The sequence below is a fragment of the Phocoena phocoena genome, chromosome 18, assembly GCF_963924675.1.
Source record: "Phocoena phocoena chromosome 18, mPhoPho1.1, whole genome shotgun sequence".
Taxonomy (NCBI): Eukaryota; Metazoa; Chordata; class Mammalia; order Artiodactyla; family Phocoenidae; genus Phocoena; species Phocoena phocoena.
Genome location: NC_089236.1, coordinates 19,012,908 through 19,033,586, shown reverse-complemented (window position 1 = coordinate 19,033,586; position 20,679 = coordinate 19,012,908). Strand labels below are relative to the sequence as shown.

Here is a 20,679-nt window from a genome sequence, read left to right as displayed (position 1 = left end):
GGAACCCACGCCTGGAGGGGCGAGTTTCGGGAAGGGACAGGTTCAGGCGGCTGCGGCTGCCTCTGGGCGGGCGCCTGGGCCCAGGCCGGGGCTCCCCTCCCGACCGCGCCCCCGCCCCGCGCATAGCCCGGCACCCCGGTGCCCTCCCGACGCCGGCGGGCCCGGGAGCCTCGCGGACGTGACGCCGCTGGCGGAAGTGACGTTTTCCCGCGGTTGGACGCGGCGCTCGGTTGCCGGGCGGGGGAGGGCTCGTCCGGTTTTTCTCAGGGGACGTTCAAATTATTTTTGTAACGGGAGTCGGCAGAGGACGGGGCGTGCCCGACGTGCGCGCGTCCTCCCTCCCCGGCCCTCCTCCAGCGTCCGCCGGCGCCTGCCCTGCGAGGGCGTCATGCCGCCCAAAACCCCCCGTAGAGCAGCAGCCGCCGCCGCCGCCGCGGAGCCCCCGCCGCCTCCCCCGCCGCCCCCTCCTGAGGAGGACCCCGAGCAGGATAGCGGCCCCGAGGACCTGCCTCTGGCCAGGTGAGCGAGCCGAGACGCCGCCGCGGGCGGCGCGCAGGAAGGGCGCCCAGAGGGTGCGTCGACGGGCGCCGCGGCGTCTAGGCGGGGGCGCGTCTCCGCCGGGGACCGGGTCCCGGCGGGAGTAGGGACTCTCCCGGTGCCCCACCGCCGCGGAGCGCCCAGAGGAGGCTGACAGGAGTCTGGGTTCGGGAGCGAGGAGAGGGCGGCCGGGAGGGGTCTCGGCTCCAGCTTGACAGGTGTCGGGCGGGTGGGGCTCGGGTCGCTGAGCGAAGTGACAGGTGCCGCCTTTCCTCCGCGAGACTGGAGTCTCGCAGGCGGCGGGTGATTTCGAGACCCCATCAAATGCAAAACGAAAAACAAAAAAACAAAAAAAACTGGTGCCTGTTGGAGAGGTTTTTCTCCTGTTGAGGTTTGTAGTCCTCCGGTGGTCATTTGACTTTCTGTTTTGGTCTCCTGCGATGCAGCAGTTGGAAAGTATTTTCCTCTGGGCGTGCAGCTGCATCTGAAGCCCAGTCCTGGGAGAGGCCAGCCAGAAAAGCCTTGGATGCTGCTGCAGAGATGCCATCGGACGTGAAGCGCAGGGTCCTGGGTGTCAGTTGCCCCCAGGAAACTCGGCTGAGGTGCTTTATGGCGTTCCCTTAGAAGAGTGCTTTCAGTACGTGAGGATTCACAGCCATCGGTAGTGACTGGTGGAACATAACTCTTTAGAGGAACTGGTGTATGGGCAAAAATATTGTGAGACATTTAGCCCAAGAGCTTGAAAGTTTCTAAACTTTTTCTTTTTTCTCGTTGCATAAAAGTCTTCTTTCATGTTAGTCTGCTTCAGCGTGCCTCATTATTTCTTCCATTTTGCGTTTTGGCTTTGAGCCAGCGAGCATCCTGGTGTCCTCCTTTTTTGTTTTGTTTGAGTACAAAGTTAGTGTTTTTGTGCTCACATGGAATTATTTTTTTTTCTCCTAAGTGGATTCTAAATTTAAGCAAGTCCATGATAATGCAGCAGAATATGACAAGAAGATATATATTGCAGCAGCTTATTTTTCTTGATTGTGATGCTTTATGGTTAGAACCTAAGATTGAACGAATATAGTTGTCATTATTATTGTCAGCACTAGCCCTACTTTGAGACTACACATCAGTTTCAAGGGAATGGGACTCCTTTCTGTCCCTCAGTACTCCCTCCTGCAGTTCTAGTCTATCAGCAAGTCCTATTTCTCTTATCTCCCCAGACACTAACAGAATTCGGGACAAATTGTTAAAGATTGGAATGGGCTTTGGAAATGGCTTGTGAAAAGCTATTCAAAATGCATATATTTAGACTCTCTTATGCATTAATTAAAAATCATTCTCGCTAGTTTAAAAAAAAAAAAGCCCAAGGATGTTCTGAGAGAAGACATTCGTTTCTGATTAGACTGATATATACAGTACTTTCCAGTTTCCCTTTGTAAAGTGCAGTGAAGTCTACTGTAAAGAACCCCATGTTATCCACAGAGCTTGGAAGCATTCTTGATTATTGTAGGGTAACCAGAAATATTGAAGTTCTGGCCGTCACCTGGGAAAAGAGACTTTGTTTCTTTTATTTTGCAAAACTGTATTTTATATACCTTTAAATGATGGAACTGTCAAAAATTCTCCTGTAAGTCAAAACCATGCAGTCTGTTCTTGATTATCCTTACCCATAAAATGTTTCCTTAGCATGGGCTATCAAACTCTACAGGTTAACTACTTAACAAGGATAGAACCACTGCCTGGCAATCTGAAGCCGAGAAACTTACTTGGGATGGATTCAGGGCCCAGTCCAACTGCATTTCCAGTGACAGAGCCTATGTCTACTTTGAGAGTTGAGGTCTTCCTGCTACTGTATTATCTCTGGCTTAAGTGATACAGTTGTAAGGGAAACCATCACTAGGAACAACACACCATCTTCATTCTTGAGATAACCAAAAGGTAATTATGTTTTGAAGTAAGGTTGGCAGTCTGGAATAGTGGTCAGGGGCATGGATTATAGAGTTAGGTTATTGGGTTTATATCAGGGTTTCCTATTTACTGGCTGTGATCTCAGGTGAGTACTTTAACTTTTCTGATTTGGTACTTATCTGTAAAACAAGAATAATAAGAGTACTTACCTAATAGGGCTGATGTGGGATTCAGTCTACCTTCATCGAGGGTACTTTGTATGGGGCCATAGCAAATTCTAAAAAACTGTAAGCTATGCCTTGTACTACTATTATTATTATTAGATGTCAAATAGACATTAAGTGAATGAAAAAGAATTGGGCAAGAAGAATTTTTTGACTGCCTGTCTTGGTTAAGAAAGATCAAGAAGAAAAGGCTGAATTTGATCATCATGTAAGAAATACTAGTAGGTAGATTAAATGAAACATTGATTGTATTTTAGCAAAGTTACTGATATTGAATTGATTTTGTAATATTATCTAAGGCTTTCCTCTTGACTAGTATCATCCCAGCTTTCCCAAACAGTTTTACCTATTGTACTTACTTTCCTTCACAAGGCTATTTTGCTGCTCTAAAGTATGTGATTCACCAGACCAGCAGACATTTTTCACTGTGTGGTATTCTTGTTTTGGAAAGACCGAAGAAGATAAACATATGCTTAAATTCTAAGTGTAATTTTTTTCAAAGATAAATAAGATGCTAAAGTATTTAGTGATGCTGTCTTTCAGGGTAGTGCTATTGTATGCAAAATATTGAAACAAATATTTAATTAATTTGATTGTAAGTATGTGCCTATTACATGTATATTTTCATTTGGTAGGCTTGAGTTTGAAGAAACTGAAGAACCTGATTTTACTGCATTATGTCAGAAATTAAGGATACCAGATCATGTCAGAGAAAGAGCTTGGTTAACTTGGGAGAAAGTTTCATCTGTGGATGGAGTCTTGGTAAGGATTGTCTTAAAATTTTTTGAAAACATTTTTCTAATTTTAAAAATAATTTTTAATCACTGTAGAAAATTGAGAAAATGGAAAATATAAAGCAAAGCTAGTAACAATTCTATTACCCAGAGGCAATTTACTTCTGATAATATTAAAAATTAAAAAGAACCCAAAACTCTCCATGTAGGCCCCCCACCAAAGTATTTTAAAGCAAATTTTAGGTATCATATTTTATTCATAAATACTTTTCTCTGCTATAAAGACTTTTAAAAAAACAAAAAATGCCTCATAAAATGATTTTTTATATCCTATAAAATAATTTTTAGTATCTCATAATACATAGTGTTCAAATTTCCTGATTGCCTTAGAATTAGGTATATTAGAATTCAGGATCTTTGATAATAGTTTGAAATATTTCTTCCATTTTTTCTTTGCATCTGTATGTGTATACCACCAGCAAATAATTATTGATGCTTTATATGTGCTGGGGAATATTATAAACACTTTTCAGAGAACCCATTTGACAATCCATTAAGATGTGAAATATAAAATCTTTATTTTACATGTAAAATGTAAAACCTTCATTTTATAGATGAAGACACAGAAGTAGAGCAAGGTTAAGTAACTTAACCAAGGACCCTGACTAATAAGATCTAAAGCATACTGTATATAACTACATGTATGATCCCATACATGTAGTTATATGTAGGTACATGTAGTTACATATAGGTTTGTATCTTGTTTAAAAAATTTTTTTCTTAACATATGAGCATTTTCTTATGTTATTAAATATTTTTTTGATATTTGATAATGTAGTTTCCAGTGGTAGTGTAATATTCTTTTTTGTATTTTAATTTGTTAACTCTTACTGTTATATGACATTTTTTCCTCCAACTTTGGAGCTGTAAAATAATGTGATTAAACATCCTTATTCGTAAGAGTGATGCCTGGCAGAAAGTAAGTCTGTGATAACTTGTTAAATAAATTCATGAACCAATCTCTGATTACTAGAATACATTCTTACAAGTTGAATTACTGAGTCAAAAGCTATGAACATGTATAAAACTCTTGGTAATTATTGTTAAATTGCACTCCAGACACTTTTCATGAGTTTACTTTCTCATCAGCATTGTAGTAGAGTACATGTACGTCTTTTTTTACTGATCAGATCAACACAACAAAATGTGCTTATGTACATCCCATAAAAATAACTATTTAAAACCATTTAAAAAAATCTCTGATGTCTTAGTCTATTTGGACTATTATAACAAATACCATAAACTGGGTAACTTATAAACAATAGAAATTTATTTCTCACAGTTTTGGAGCCTGGGAAGTCCAAGATCATGGTGCTGGCAGATTCTGTGTCTGGTGAGGGTCCACTTACTTGTTCATAGATAGTGCGTTGTCACTGGCCTCACTTGGCAGAGTGGGTGGGAGCTTTTACTGGCTTCTTTTATAAGGGCACCAATTCCATTCATGAGGGCTCTGCCCTCCTGACCTAATCACTCCTGAAGGCCTCATCCCCTAATAACAACACATTGGGTGTTAGGTTTTCAGCATATGAATTTTGAGGGGACACAAGCATTCAGTCCATAGCACCTGGTAATAAAAAAAAGGAGAAAACAAATCTCACAGTTCCAAAGATCTGGACATATTCAAGAACTCCATACTAAAAAGGAATACTTGAAGTATCTTGGATGAATTATATTATTGGTATCATCCCAAAGGACCTAATGTATATTTCCACTCATTTGGGTACTTCATGTACAGAGCTGTTTTGTGCATGCCGTTAAAGAGTCCTTCACTTCTCTCTCTTCCATAAATACTAGGCTTTTAGTTTTCAGAAAGTTGAGAAGGGGTATTTGATTGTAGAGAGTTTGGTGAGTATAGATAGTTTCCAACTTTTAAGCTGGTTGTGTTCCAGATCTCTTTGCAAGTACAATATGGTAGTTAGATTTCCGGGCTGGTTCACAGAAAACTTTTTTTTTTTTTTTAACTGAACTGTAGCAGTTAATAGTTTTGGGCTTCAGACTTGAATATATATATATATTATATATATATAATATGTATATATATATATGTATATATATATGAATAAATGTTACTGCTTTTGTATCCTACCCTTTTCTCCTCCTGGCTTTGTCCCTGCTTTCTACGGGAACTGGCACACTTTAAAACTCATCTCCTGATGGAGCTCATGACGGGGACTAGGACATGTGCAGTCATTCCTGGTTGTGTGCTGAGGAAGACAAGAAAGGAATTTCATGTTGCCTTTGGGATTTGGGGTACCTTTTAGTTGGGTACGACTGGATGATGTTGTATTGTCCTGTTATAATTCACCAGACTTTTACATAGAAATCTTATTTTAAGTGATAGTTAAGTTTTTGAGGGTTGACCTGATAATTTAACCTTCATTAATACAGTAATTTCTAAGGGAGAATATGAGCCAGTGTGTGCTGAGAAGCGAATGAATGACAAAATGAACCTGTTTCCTATGCAGCCATTCTAGTTGAGATTGGCTGTCTTCTTTGAAACAAGAAGAGGAATGTCGTAACTTAGGGCACTTTTTGGCAACTGAAAATAGATAATGTTTATTGGAATAGAGGATGGGTTAAGAGCAAGGATTTGTCATCAGACTGGACTGACTCAAGTCTCAGATCTACCATTTACTGGCTCTGTGATCTCGAAAAGTTACCTAAAATCTCCAAGCCTCAGTTTTTTTATTTGTAAAAGGAACTAACAATGATTTTTGGAACTTGGAGTTATTTTGTGGATTAAATAAATTCATGCATGTAAAGCACTTATTAGTGTAAATGAGTGCCTATATTAGGTCATGCAAGAGGAATTATTTGACTTAAGAATTACTGCAGAAAATCTTACATTAATATTTTTTAGGAGAATTTAAGAATCAGTTAAAATGGTTGAAGTTTTAAATGGATGTATAGTGATTCTGATGAAGTATTTTTGCTAAAATCCACATTTTTGAGTTCTTCAGAGTAAAAGAAGTTGTTTATGCATACATGAAAGCATACATTAATTCTTTTAAAGGAAAGGTTTGTGGTATTTTGTCTAGAAATTTCTCCTTGTATAAATGTTTAGTAAGTATGTAATAGGTGATTGCTGTTGTAAGATTAGATTGTGTTCGTGCTGCTTATAGCATATGAATAAAATAAGGAACTTTCCATCAAGAAATTGGCCAGGAATGCTTTTCATACTGTGACTTATGGTGAATCAGTTGTTGGAATTTTGGTTTTCTTTCTGTGTCTTGAATGACAGTGTGGTAGAATAGAAAAGACCTTGGACCTCAGAGCAAAAAACTTTGTGGTTGTAATGTAGCTATATGATTTTAGGCAAATTGGTTAATTCTCCAGTCTCTGTTTGCTCATCTGCAAAGCAGAAATGATGTCTGAATGTCAGTTTCTTAGGGCTTTGCATGTGTATGTGTGTGTGTGTATGTGTGTTTGTATATGTTTTTTGTGTGTATATATTCAAGGGCTTTGAAATATATTGCCCTTGATAGAGGCATTTTTATAGGTCATTATATTTAGAAAGATAATTGAAAAAAATAGTTTGGAATTGGAGTAATACTAGGCATTCCATTTAAGCTATACTGCAGAAATATGAAGGGGTTTCTTACTAACCTTAGAAAGCAGAATATCTATTTTAAAATTATGTGTAGTGAAAGGTCCCTTTACCTGTAGTTTTCTAGTCCTTAGTAATATATGTACCCTTTCTGTTTGGCGATGGTGCTGGTATCCTGATTGTATGTGGATGTTGCTGAGCCAAATGCACTTCAGAACATGTACGTGAATGTTATATTTGTATTACAGTTGTAGGATATTTGCAGCTTCTTTTATTTCTGTTTCCAGTCCTCAGATTAATTTTTTAAAACATTTTGTTACGGAGAATTGCAGATATTTATAAAATTAGGTAGAGAAAATAGTATGACTTCTCATATACCTCTTAACCAGCTTCAGCAGTTATCAGTCATAGCCGAACTCTATTTCTCCCTGACCCCATATTATTTTAAAGTATCCCAGATATGATGTTTCATCTGTACATATTTCAGTATGTATGGGGAAAAAAATAAGAACTCTTAAAAAAATGACCACAGTTCATCACACCTGACAAAATTAATGAAAATTCCTTAATATCAAGTATCCAGCGTTCAAATTTTCTTGATTGTTTCATAAGTTCTTTTTTTTTTCAGTATGTTCTAATGAGGATTTAAATAAGGTCCATACAGTATGATTGGTTGACTTGTGTCTTAAATCTTTTAATCTGTTGGTTTCACGTCTCCCTTCCCTCCCCCTTTTCCTTTCTTTTTTTTTTTCAATTTATTTGTTGAAGAAACTGGATTGTTTATCCTGTGGAATTTCTTACTGTGTGTATTTTACAGATTGTACCTCCTTCATTGTTTAACATATTTGCTAATTCTCTGTGTTTCCTAGAAATGGATCTAGAGGCCTGATCAGATCCTGGTTTGATATTTTCCAGAAGAAATACTTCAGAGATGTTGTTGTGTATGACTGTTAGTAGACACATAATGTCTTGCTATCTCTCTATTTTTTTTCTTTTTTTGATGTAAGCTATTATTGATGACCATTGACTAGATCCATCAGGGGTTGCTAAATGGTGAACTGATAACTTTATCATTCCGTTTTCAACTATTAGCTGTAATTCTTCTGTAAATGGAAACTTTCCTCCATCAATTATTCTTATTCTGAAGTACAGATTATTCAGGAAAGGTAGGATAAGTGCTTTATTCTTTGCTTTTATTGACTAGTTTTCAAGCTGATGAGTTTGTTTTGTAACATTCTGTAAAGGTGACCAATGATTATAATCATCTTTTCAAGTATTATCTTGACAGTACCAATAGCCCAGTTTGACTGTACATAGACATTTAATAAGATCTTTACTCAATGATATTATGACATACTGTTGACCCTTGAACCAGTGTGCGGGTTAGGGGCGCCAACCCTCCACACAGTCAACAATCTGCATATGCAGTTCCTTCCTATACAAGGTTCCTCTGTTTCCGCAGTTTCACACCTGAAGGTTCAGCCAACCTTAGGTCACGTAGTAGTATAGTATTTACTACTGAAAAAAAGTCTGCCTGTAAGTGGATGCACAGAGTTCATAGCCATGTTCTTCAAGGGTTAACTGTATTTTGTAACATCAAGAATGAAATGGATGTGAGGTCATATAGTATTTAACCTTTGGGATTGTCTTTTTTCATTCAGCTTAATTTCCTGGAGATACAATGATGTTATATGTCAATATATTAGTTTGCTAAGTCTGCTGTAACAAAATACTACAGACTGGGTGGCTTAGACAGCAGAAATGTATTTTCTCACAGTTTTGGAGGCTGGAAATCCAAGATAAGAGCTGGGCAGCTTTGGTTTCTTCTGAGGCCTCCCTCCTTGGCTTGCAGATGGCTGCCTTCTCCTTATGTTCTGGAATGGTTTTCCTGTGCACATATCCCTGGCACCTTTTTGTGTGTCAGATTTCCTGTTCATGTAAGGATGCTAGTCAGATTCAGTAAGGCCCACACTTCTGTCCTCATTTTAACTTACTGTACCTCTTTGAGACCCTGTCTCCAAATACAGTTACATTCTCAGGTACTTGGGGTTAGGGCTGCAACATAGGAATTTTGTGGGGGGAGCACAATTCAGCCCATTGCAAATAGTTTGTTCGTTGTTTTTTTTTTTTTTGGTAGTATTCCATGGTATGGCTGGTCCACAGTTTGTTTAGTCATTCATTTACTGAAAGATGGATGTGCTGTTCATAGGTTTTAGCTATTATGAATAAAGCTGCTGTGAACATTCGTGTATAGGTTTTTGTGTGGACATCAGTTTTCCACTCTTTAAGTAAACACCAAGGAGTGTGATTGCTGGATCCTGTGGTAAGATCCTATGGTAAGAGTATGTTTATTTTTGTAAGAAACGTCCAGATTATATCCAGAGTGGCTGTATCATTAATGAAAGTTCTTATTGTTTCACATTCTTCCCAGCATTTGGTGTTGTCAGTGTTTTGAATTTTGGCCATTCTAATAGGTGTGCTCTCTCATTGTTTTAATTTGCAATTCTCTAATGATATGTGATGCTGAACATCTTTTCATATGCTTACTTGCCATCTGTACATCTTCTTTGGAGCGGTGACTACACCTTGTGCCAATTTTTAAATCTGCTGTTTATTTTCTTATAGTCTTAGGAGGAGTTTTAGGAGGAGTTTATGTATTTTGGGTAACAGTCCTTTTCAGATATATCTTTTGCCAATATTTTCTCCCATTCTGTGGCTTGACTTCTCATTCTCTTGACAGTGTCTTTCACAGAGCAGAAATATTTAATTTTAATAAAGTCTGGTTTATAAATTCTTTTCTGAATCATGCCTTTGGTTGGTATCGTATCTAAGTATCATTGCTATCATACTTCCTGACTTCAAACTATATTACAAAGCTACATTAATCAGAATGGAATGGGATTAGCATTCAAACAGACACACAGATCAATGGAAAAGAATAGAGAGCCCAGAAATAAACCCACACACATATGTGGTCAATTAATTTGTGACAAAAGGAGCCAAGAATATACAACAGGGGTAAGACAGTGTTTTCAATAAAGGGTGCCAGGAAAACTGGACAGCCACATGCACAAAATGAAACTCACTGTCTCACACCATAGACAAAAATGAGCTTGAAGTGGATTAAAGACTTGAACATAAGAAACCGTAAACTCCTAGAAGAAAACAGGTGGTAAGCTTCTTGACATCAGTCTTGGAGATGATTTTTTGAATTTGACACCAAAAGCAAAGGCAACAAAAGCAAAAATAAACAAGTAGGACTACGTCAAAATAAAAAGCTTCTGTACAGGAAAGGAAAGCATCAACAAAATGAAAAGGCAACCTACCAATTGGGAGAAAATATTTGCAAATCATATATCTGATAAGGGGTTAATATCCAAAATACATAAAGAACAAACAGTCCAGTTAAAAACTGGGCAGAGGAACAGAATAGACATATTACCATAGAAGACATATGGATGGCTTACAGGTACATGAAAAGGTGCTTAACATCTCTAATCATTGGGAAAATGGAGATCAAGCCATAATAAAATATCACTCACATCGGTTAGAATGGCTGTTATCAAAAAGGCAAGAAATAACAAGTGTTGGTGAGAATGTAGAGAAAAGGGAACCCTAGTACACTGTTGGTAAGAATGTATATTTGTGCAGCCGCTGTGAAAAACTGTACGGAGGGAGGAGAGAGAGATCAAGATGGAGTTAAAGGACACGGGCTCACCTTCACTCACTTGAACACATCAAAACCAGAACTACATATAGAGCGATGTTTGGTGAAATCGACCCGGGGACTAGCAAGATGACTCTTCTTCAACCAAGGCTGTAAAGGAAGAACTACACGAAGGCTGGTAGGAAGGGAGGAGAAGCAATCTGGTCAGGACCTGTACCCGCTGTGGGGGACACAAGAGGAAGGGGATGTCACAGGCTTGGGAATTATCCCTGGGGGAATGAGGGATTTGAGCCACATATTAGGCACCCTAGCCCAAGGGTCCAACGCTGGGAAGATGACCCCCTTAACTGGTTTGAAAATCAGTGGGGCTTACTGGAGAGATATAAGAAACCGAGACACCGCTTTTGAAGAGCATGCACAGACTTGCTTCCTCCCAGTCACAGCACAGAGGCAGCAGATTGAAAACTTCCTGGGGCTCTGGCCGGCTTCTTAGGACCGCCCCAGTGCACTCCCCAGCCTGCACAGGGCTCCTGCTCCAGCGCCTCTTGCTCTGGTGCTGCACCCGACTAAGGCGCAGGCTGTTGACGAGAGTGCGCACACGCCGAGGGATCCAAGCCTGCTTGGACCCAGCCTCTGTCTCTGAGTGTGGAGGCAGCCATTGCCAGCATGTGTGTCAGTGTGTACACTCGGCGGGGAGTGAAACCAGATCCCGGGCAGAGAATGTTGCCACTCAAGTGAGGCTTCCTTGCACACACTCGAGAGGGAGCGAAACTAGCTCTAGGGTGGAGACTGCCATCGCAGGATTGTGTGCCCCTGCTCACACCTAGAAGGGAGCAAAACCAGGTCAGTGGCATGGCACCAGCCCCTCAAGCCCTGACCCAGCCTCTAACCAAGGCATGTGCACCAGAGGGTGGGGAGAGTGAAATCAGCACAGAAGTACAGCCCCATGCTCAAGCCCTGGATGAGCCCCAAACCAAGACAGGGACTGCCACCCACCTAGCTGAAACCCAGTTCCCTCAGGACTCCTGTTCCAGCCCCTTGAGCCCCACCCCACCTCTCACAGGGCGGTGACAGCCATTGAGCAGAGAAGCCCCAGCTCAGACTAGCCACTCCAACTTCAGCCCTACCTCCTACCAAAGTGTTGGCTGCCAGCACACCCTGAGGGAAGATCCAGACTGTGCTCACTTCAGATCCAGCAGCACTCCTACCAAAGCAACTGGACACATGCAGACTGCATAGAGACATTCCCACATGAGGACATGCCTTCAAGACTGGGAGAGGTCACTGCTTCACCTAATTTCATGGCGACAGAGAAAGTTAAACAAAATGAGAAGACAGAGGAGTATGTTTCAAATGAAAGAGCAAGAAAAAAACCCTGGGGGAAAAAACAGACTCTAATGAAACAGAGGTAAATACCTGATAAAGAATTCAAAGTGATAGTAATAAGTCTGCTAACAGAACTGGGGAAAAGAATAGATGAACACAGTGAGAATTTTAACAAGGAACTACACACACAAAAAAACCAGTCAGGGGGCTTTCCTGGTGGCACAGTGGTTGAGAGTCCACCTGCCGATGCAGGGGACACAGGTTCATGCCCCGGTCCAGGGAGATCCCACATGCCGCGGAGCGGCTGGGCCCATGAGCCATGGCCACTGAGCCTGCGTGTCCGGAGCCTGTGCTCCGCAAGGGGAGAGGCCAGAACAGTGAGAGGCCCATGTACCGCAAAAAAAAAAAAAAAAAGAGAGCTGAAGAACACAACAACTGAAATGAAAAACACACTAAAGAGAATTAACAGCAGGTTAGGTGATAAAGGAGAATGCATAAGGGATCTGAAAGAATAATGGAAATCACCCAGTCAGAACAGCAAAAAGAAAAACAGATTTTAAAAAATGAGAAGAATAAGGAACCTTTGGGAAAATATCAGGTGCACTAAAATTCACAATATAGGGGTCCCAGAAGGAGAAGAGAGAGAGAAAGGGTAGGAAATGTAATTGTTGGAATTATGGCTGAAAACTTCCCAAACCTAGACAATGAAACAGATATCCAGGTGCAGGAAACACCCAGAGTCCCAAACAATGTGAACCCAAGATGTATCATAATTAAAATGGCAAAAGTTAAAGAGAGAAAAGGCAGCTAGAGAAAAACAGTCACATACATTTCTGTTATGAGTAATTTGTGTCTTTCACTCTCTTTTTGTAGTTAATCTGACTATAGGCTTATTGATTTTATTGATCTTTTCAAAGTAACAGATTTTGGTTTCCTTGGTTTTTCTGTTGATTTTCTGTTTTCACTAATTGTTTTATGTTTAGCTGGCTTTTTTATTGAAATGTTTAAATTCCTTTCTTATTTCCTTTTGTGTATATTCTTTCATTGTTTTCTTTGTAGTTACCATGGAGATTACATTTAACATCCTAAAGTTTTTTTTTTTTTTTTTTAAACATCTTTATTGGGGTATAATTGCTTTACAATGGTGTGTTAGTTTCTGCTTTATAACAAAGTGAATCAGCTATACATATACATATGTTCATCCTAAAGTTTTAACACTCTAATTTGAATTTATTCAAGCTTAACTTCAATAACATAGAAAATTATGCTTCTTCAACAGTCCTGTCCATACTCCTTTCAGTTGTTGATGTCACAAAATTGTCTTTTTATGTTGAGAGTCCAAAAACATAAACTAATAATTTTTAATGCATCAGTCTCTTAAATTATGTAGAAAACAAAAAGTGAAGTTACACATCATTATTACAATAATAATATCTTTTGCAATTGCCCTTTTTTTTTTTTTTGAGGTACGCGGGCCTCTCACTGTTGTGGCCTCTCCCGTTGCGGAGCACAGGCTCCAGACGCACAGGCTCAGTGGCCATGGCTCACGGGCCCAGCCGCTCCACGGCATGTGGGATCTTCTCTGGACCGGGGCACAAACCCGTGTCCCCTGCATTGGCAGGCAGACTCTCAACCACTGCGCCACCAGGGAAGCCCTGCAATTGCCTATTTAAAAAATTTATTTATTTTATTTATGTTTGGCTGCGGTGGGTCTTTGTTGCTGTGCACAGGCTTTCTCTAGTTGTGGCGAGCGGGGGCTACTTTTCGTTGCGGTGCACAGGCTTCTCATTGCGGTGGCTTCTCTTGTTGCTGAGCATGGGCTCTAGACATGCACGCTTCAGTAGTTGTGGCTTGCGGGCTCTAGAGCGCAGGCTCAGTAGTTGTGGCTCACGGGCATGGTTGCTCTGAGGCATGTGGGATCTTTCCGGACCAGGGATTGAACCTGTGTCCCCTGCATTGGCAAGCAGATTCTTAACCACTGCACCACCCGGGAAGTCCTGCCCATGTATATACCTTTATTGAGATTTTTATTTCTTCATATGGCTTTGAGTTACTGACTTTAGTCCTTTAATTTCAACCTGCAGGACTCCTTTTAGCATTGCTCATAGGATATGTGTAGTGGTAATGATAATTATCTTCCTCAACTTTTGTTTATCTAAGAATGTCTTAATTTTTTCCTCACTTTTGAAGGACAGTTTTGCTGCCTATAGCAATCCTGGCTGACAGTTTTTTTCTTTTAGCACATTGAATACATCAGCTCCTTCTGAATACTGCCTTCTGGCCTTCAGAGTTTCTGATGAGAAATCTGCAGATAATCTTATTGAAGATCCTTTATACATGATGGCTTTCTTCTTTCTTGCTGCTTTAAAAATTCTCCCTTTGTGGGCTTCCCTGGTGGCGCAGTGGTTGAGAGTCCACCTGCTGATGCAGGGGACATGGGTTCGTGCCCTGGTCCAGGAAGATCCCACATGCCGTGGAGTGGCTGGGCCCATGAGCCATGGCCACTGAGCCTGCGCGTCCGGAGCCTGTGCTCTGCAACGGGAGAGGCCACAACAGTGAGAGGCCCGCATACCAAAAAAAAAAAAAAAAAATTCTCCCTTTGTCCCTGGGACTGACAGCTTACTTATAATATGTCTTGGAATGGGTCCCTTTGAGTTCATCCTACTTGGAGTTTAAGCTTCTTGGATGCTTATATTCATGTCTTTCATCACATTTTGGAAATTTTGGCCATTATTTTAAAAAATATTTTCCGTTTCTTTTTTCTCTCTCTTCTTCTGGAACTCCCATAATGTATATGTTGTTCCACTTAATGGTGTCTCACAGGTCCCTTAGTCTCTGTTCGCTTTTCTTCAGATTTTTTCTTTCTGTACATTGTCCTGTCTTCAAGTTTGTTGTTTCTTGCTTCTGCTTTCTCAAATCTATCTCTGAACCTCTGTAGTGAATTTTTCATTTTGGTTATTATACTTTTCAGCCCCAGAATTTCTAGAGACTTCTTTTTTAGGTTCTATCTATTGATATTTCCATTTTGTTTGTACATCATTTTCTTGACATATCTTCCTTTAGTTCTTTGAGCATCTTTAAGACACTTGTTTTAAACTTTTCATCTAGTAAATCTGCCATCAAATCTTTTTCAAGGATACTTCCTTTTGGCCAACTTTTTTTTCCTTTAAATGAGCCATACTTTCTTGTTCTTTGTATGCATTGTCATTTTTTTGTTGAAAACTGGACATTTGAATCTAATAGTTTGGTAAGTCTGATAGCACATTCTCCCCACTTCCCTAGAGTTTGCTGTTTGTTTGTTTGTTTTCATTTATGTTTGGTTTGGTTTTGATTGTTGTAGGCTATGTCTGTGCCAGGGATCAGCCTGAAGTATAAACTTAAGGTCTTCTCAGGCCTTTTCTGATTCTGTGCCTTTCTTGGGCGTGCAGTGTGACTTTCTAATTTCCTCCATTTATTTGGTTACTTTTGAATGTCTTAGTCCAATGTCTGACTCCCAAAAGAGGAAAAAGAGAAAAAAATGAAGAGTAGGGGGAAGGTGCCAACTTTTTAAATCTCCTGGCAGTCACTTCAACTAGAGGGAGAGGTGCTTGCAACAATGGGGGAGGTGCAACAACAGTAGCCCCCACCTCTTTGCCTGCCCCTCCGTGATGAGCAGCGATAAGTGATCAGAGCACAGATCTGTGAAATTTGGAGGACTGGGTCCTTTCTGCCCACCCTGGCTCCTGCAGATTCTGTGCAGGCTGTTCCAGGAACATGTGCATAGTTGCCTGCCATGTGGGTGACAGTTGGCTATGGGTACCTGTTACTGTGTTCAGAGCTGAAATTGACAGAAATTAATTATCATTTACCTTCTTTGCCTTCCCCTGGAAGTTGTAAGCCTTTAATAGACTCCAGAGTTCCAGAATAGTTACATCCGACAGATTCTGCCAGTGCAGCTGTTGTCTGGGTGGGGAGACAGATTTCTAGTGCTTCCTACTCTGCCGTCTTCCCAGAATTCTCTCTTCATATGAGTTTTAGGATCAATTTGTCAGTTTCTTTCAGAAAGACAGTTGAGATTTCAGTAGAGGTTATACTGAATCTCTAGATTAATTTGGGGAGTATTGCCATCTGAACAATATTATCTTCAGATGCATGAGTGTGAAATGTCTTTCCATTTATTGAGATATTCTTTAATTTTTCAACAGTATTTTTAGTTTTTAGAGTACAAGTCTTGCAATTAACATATTATTCCTAAGTATTTTATTCTTACTGATTCTGTTATAAATGGAATTTGTTTTTGCTTTATTCATTGCTGGTGTATAGAAATACAGTTGACTTTTGCATGTTGATTTTGTATGCTGCAAACTTGCTGAATTCATATTTTAATTCAAATAGTTTTTTAGTGTATTCCTTAGGATTTTCTGAATACAAGATCATATTGTCTGCAAATAGAGATAGTTTTACTTCTTCCTTTATAATCTGGATGCCTTTTATTTCTTTTTCTTCCCTAATTGCCCTGGCTAGAACCTTCAATACATTGTTGTCTTTTTCCTTATCTTAGGGGGAAGAACATTCAGTCTTTTACCATTACTTATGATGTGGGCTTTTTGTCGATGCCTTTGTCAGGTTGAGGACGTTCCCTTTTATTCCTGTTGTATTGAGTGTTTTGTCAAATGATTTTGGATTTTGTCAAATGATTTTTCTGCATCTATTGAGATAATCATATGTTTTTTTCTCCTTATTGATATAATGTATTATATTATTTTAAGATTTTAAACAACATTGCATTTTTAGGATAAAGTGGGACTTATCCTAAAAATCCCACTGCGCCACCAGGAAAGCCCTTTGTTGATGATTTTTATGCATATGTTCATAAGAGATTTTGGTCTCTATTTTCTTTCCTTGTGATGTCTTTGTATGATTTTAGTGTCAGGGTAGTACTGACCTCTCACAGAAGGAGTTGGGAAATGTTTCCTCCTCTTCAGTTTTTATGGAGCAATTTGGTGACTTGATATTAATTCTACTTTAAATATTTGGTAGAATTCACCAGTGAAACCATCTGAGCCTGGACTTTTCTCTGTGTAGAAGTTTTAAAATTACTAACCCAACCTCTTACCTTGTTAGAGGTCTTTTCAGATGTCAGTTTCTTTTTGAGTTGGTTTCAGTCCAACTCTTTTGGAGTTGGATCTTTTGAGAAATTTGTCCATTTCATCTGTGTTATCTAATTTGTCAGCATGCAGTTGTTCATAGCATTCCTGTTATAATTCTTTTTTTATTTCTGTAATGTTGGTCTTAATGTCCTTATTTCATTCCTAATTTTAGCTAATTTGAGTCTTTCTTTTTTCTTGATCAATCTAACTAAAAGCTTCTCTATTTTGTTGGTTTTTTCAAAAAACCAGTCTTTGGTTTTATTGTTTTTTCTCTTCTATTCTCTAAAAAATTTAATCAAACCGTTTCCTTCCTATCCTTTTTACCATTTAATGTTTTAAACGTAATATAAATGTTGGATAACATTATTAAAGTTCATCATGAACTACTCAGATATATCTAACATATAATTATATATAATTGTTATAATAATATATAATTTGACTTCCTACTTTTAAAATTGCTTTTTCTTCATGAAAGTTTTTACTGTTGGCCAGTATTGTTTACTGCAGTATATTTTCTTCTTTCTGAGGATCCATGGAAGGAATTTTACTCTCATCTCTGACTGAAGACTAGCTAGGCTTCTTCTGAGAAGCTATTTTATTTTATTTTATTTTATTTTGTGGTCATTATGAATCTTATAACTTATTGTCTACTGTTTTGAATTCCACCTTTCAAGGCGTAGTATGTAGTTTTTCAGATACTAACATCTTGTCATTTTCCCCCACCATTTCTATATTTCCCTTTCAGCATTTCAAAAATATATATATTCATATATAAACACACACCCATATATATTCAAAACTCAAATATACTTGTTTTAAAAAATTTTATAGTATTAGAGTGAAAAGTGACTATCCATTGCTCTCTTTGTATTCCCACTTCTGTAGAAATAACCACTGATAAATTTTTTACTCATTCTATCCCTTCAACCCTTCCTCACTTCCCCTTTCACACACATACACACACACAAAGGATTTTTATTTTACCTCACTGAGGTCTTATTATTTACTTACACTTTTTAGCCAATTTATTATCAGTGTGTTTGAAATAGGCAGTAGATTCAGATGGTTCAAGATTCAAAAGAAATAAAAATGTAAACAGTGAGAAGTCTCTCTCATTCTTTCCCCTAAGCTGCCTGCTTTTCCTCTGTAGTCAGCTAATAAAAGTTTCTAGTTTTTGCATTTTTCTGCACCTTGCTTTTTTCATGTAGTGATGTATCTTGAAGAGCACCTCTCCCTCTGTATTTAGCTTAATCTTTTTAGTGGATGTATTTCCCATTGTATGGATGTGTAATTTATTTATATATTCCCCTGTTAACAAACATTTAGTTTATTTTTGAACATTTGATACTACAAACTGCTGCAGTGAATAGCTTTTTATATACATTTAATGCACAAATGAGAGTACTGCTGTAGTATAGATTCCTAGAAGTGAAACCACTGGGTCAGAAGACATTCACATTTAAAAAATCTAATAGATTATGTCTTTGCTCATAGAATAGAATCTTTGCTGATATCTCACTTTTCCAGTGAGGCCTAAGACTGTTTAATACTGTAATCTGCCCCTACTTCTCCCTCAAATTCTCTATTCACTTTACCCTGCTTTTTTTTAAATTGAAGTATAGTTGTTTACAATGTTGTGTTGGTTTCTAGTGTACAGCAGAGTGATTCAGTTACGCACGTGTGTGTGCGTGTGTGTATTGTTACAAGATACTGAATATAGTTCCCTGTGCTGTACAGTAGGACATTGTTGTTTACCTATTTTATAATTTTTTTTTTTTTTTGGCTGCATTGGGTCTTTGTTGCTGCGTGTGGGCTTTCTCTAGCTGTGGCCAGCGCAGGCTACTCTTCGTTGCGGTGCTTCTCATTGAGGTGGCTTCTCTTGTTGCAGAGCACGGGCTGTAGGCGCATGGGCTTCTGTAGTTGTGGCCCGTGGGCTCAGTAATTGTGGCTCGCGAGTTCTAGAGCACAGGCTCAGTAGTTGTGGTGCATGGGCTTAGTTGCTCCGTGGCATGTGGGATCTTCCCAGACTAGGGATCAAACCTGTGTCCCCTGCATTGGCAGGTGGATTCATAACCACTGTGCCACCAGGGAAGTCCACCTATTTTATAATTTATATATAGTAGTGTGTATCTGTTAATCCCAAGCTCTTTCCCCTTTGGTAACCATAAGTTTGTTTTCTGTGTCTGTGAGTCTGTTTCTGTTTTGTCCATAAGATCATCTGTATCATTTTTTAGATTCCACATGTAAGTGATATCATATGATACTTGCCTTTGTCTGTCTGACTTACTTCACTTAGTATGATAGTCTCTGGGTCCATCCATGTTGCTGCAGATGGGATTATTTCGTTCTTTTTGATGGCTAAGTAATATTCAGTTGTGTATATATACCACATCTTCTTTATCCATTCATCTGTTGATGGACACTTGGCTGCTTCCAAGTGTTGGCTATTATAAATAGTGCTGCTATGAACATTGGGGTGCATGTATCTTTTCAAATTAGAGTTTTATCCAGATTTACGCCCAGGAGTGGAATTGCAGGATCATATGGTAGCTCTATTTTTAGTTTTTTAAGGAGCCTCCATACTGTTCTCCATAGTGTCTGCACCAATTTACATTCCCACCAACAGTGTACGATACCCTGCTCTTTTTTCTCTCTTTCTTTTTTAAATTTTATTAATTTTTTTTATTTTTGGCTGCACTGGGTCTTTGTTGCTGTGCATGGGCTTTCTCTAGTTGCAGCGAGTGGGGGCTACTCTTCGTTGCGGTGTGCGGGCTTCTCATTGCAGTGGCTTCTCTTGTTGCAGAGCACGGGCTCTAGAGTGCAGGCTCAGTAGTTGTGGCACACGGGCTTAGTTGCTGTGCAGCATGTGGGATCTTCCTGGACCAGGGCTTGAACCCGTATCTCCTGCATTGGCAGGTGGATTCTTAACCACTGCGCCACCAGAGAAGACCTCTTTTTCAAATATAGTTTACTTATAGATACTGATTTTTGTTTATTATCGTTCTCTTCCCCCTAAAATGTCAGCTCCAGGAAACAGGAATGTTTATTTTGTTTACTGATGTATTCCTAGCAGTTATAATAGTGCTTACTGCTTGGTAGGCATTTAGTAAATATTTGCTGAATAAATTAAATGAATTAGAGAATAAGGTACAAAATTATCCTTCCTAAAAAGCCCAATTTCTTTACCCACATATTTTGGATTTTGGAGTCTTATTTTATATAGTTTTCTAAGATTAAAAAAAAATTCTTTTTAGTACATATTAGGATATAAATGACTGAAAACAGCTATAATGTATTTCTTTTAAAAAACTACCCCTCCCTCAATTCCCCACAAACATAGGGATGAACTCTAAGTTTCATTCTCCATATTAGAAGTAGATACCAGAAGGATACATCACATACTATATAGCATCTTCTTTTCCAAAGGATTGGAATGACTGTGGAGATTGTTATAGGCTTCCAGGTTTGCTAGGATATCTTCAATCTCAATTTAATAGGACTATTTGTTTTTCTGTACTTTAAACATCTTTATGCCCTATATAAATATAATTTAGAT

General features: G+C 39.1%; 1 protein-coding gene across 3 annotated transcripts in view; it reads left to right on the top strand.

Annotated features, from left to right (window-relative positions):
• The first annotated feature begins 257 nt into the window (after positions 1-257).
• Positions 258-20,679, top strand: part of RB1 (RB transcriptional corepressor 1) — a 127,837-nt gene continuing 107,415 nt past the window's right edge. For 2 of the 3 annotated variants that reach the window (XM_065895783.1, XM_065895784.1), the window contains exons 1-2: positions 389-519; positions 3,293-3,419. In XM_065895783.1, the coding sequence (XP_065751855.1) occupies positions 389-519; positions 3,293-3,419 (258 nt within the window). Of the gene's footprint in view, positions 520-3,292; positions 3,420-20,679 lie in introns of all 3 variants that reach the window. The other variant, XM_065895782.1, reaches the window with a different exon arrangement.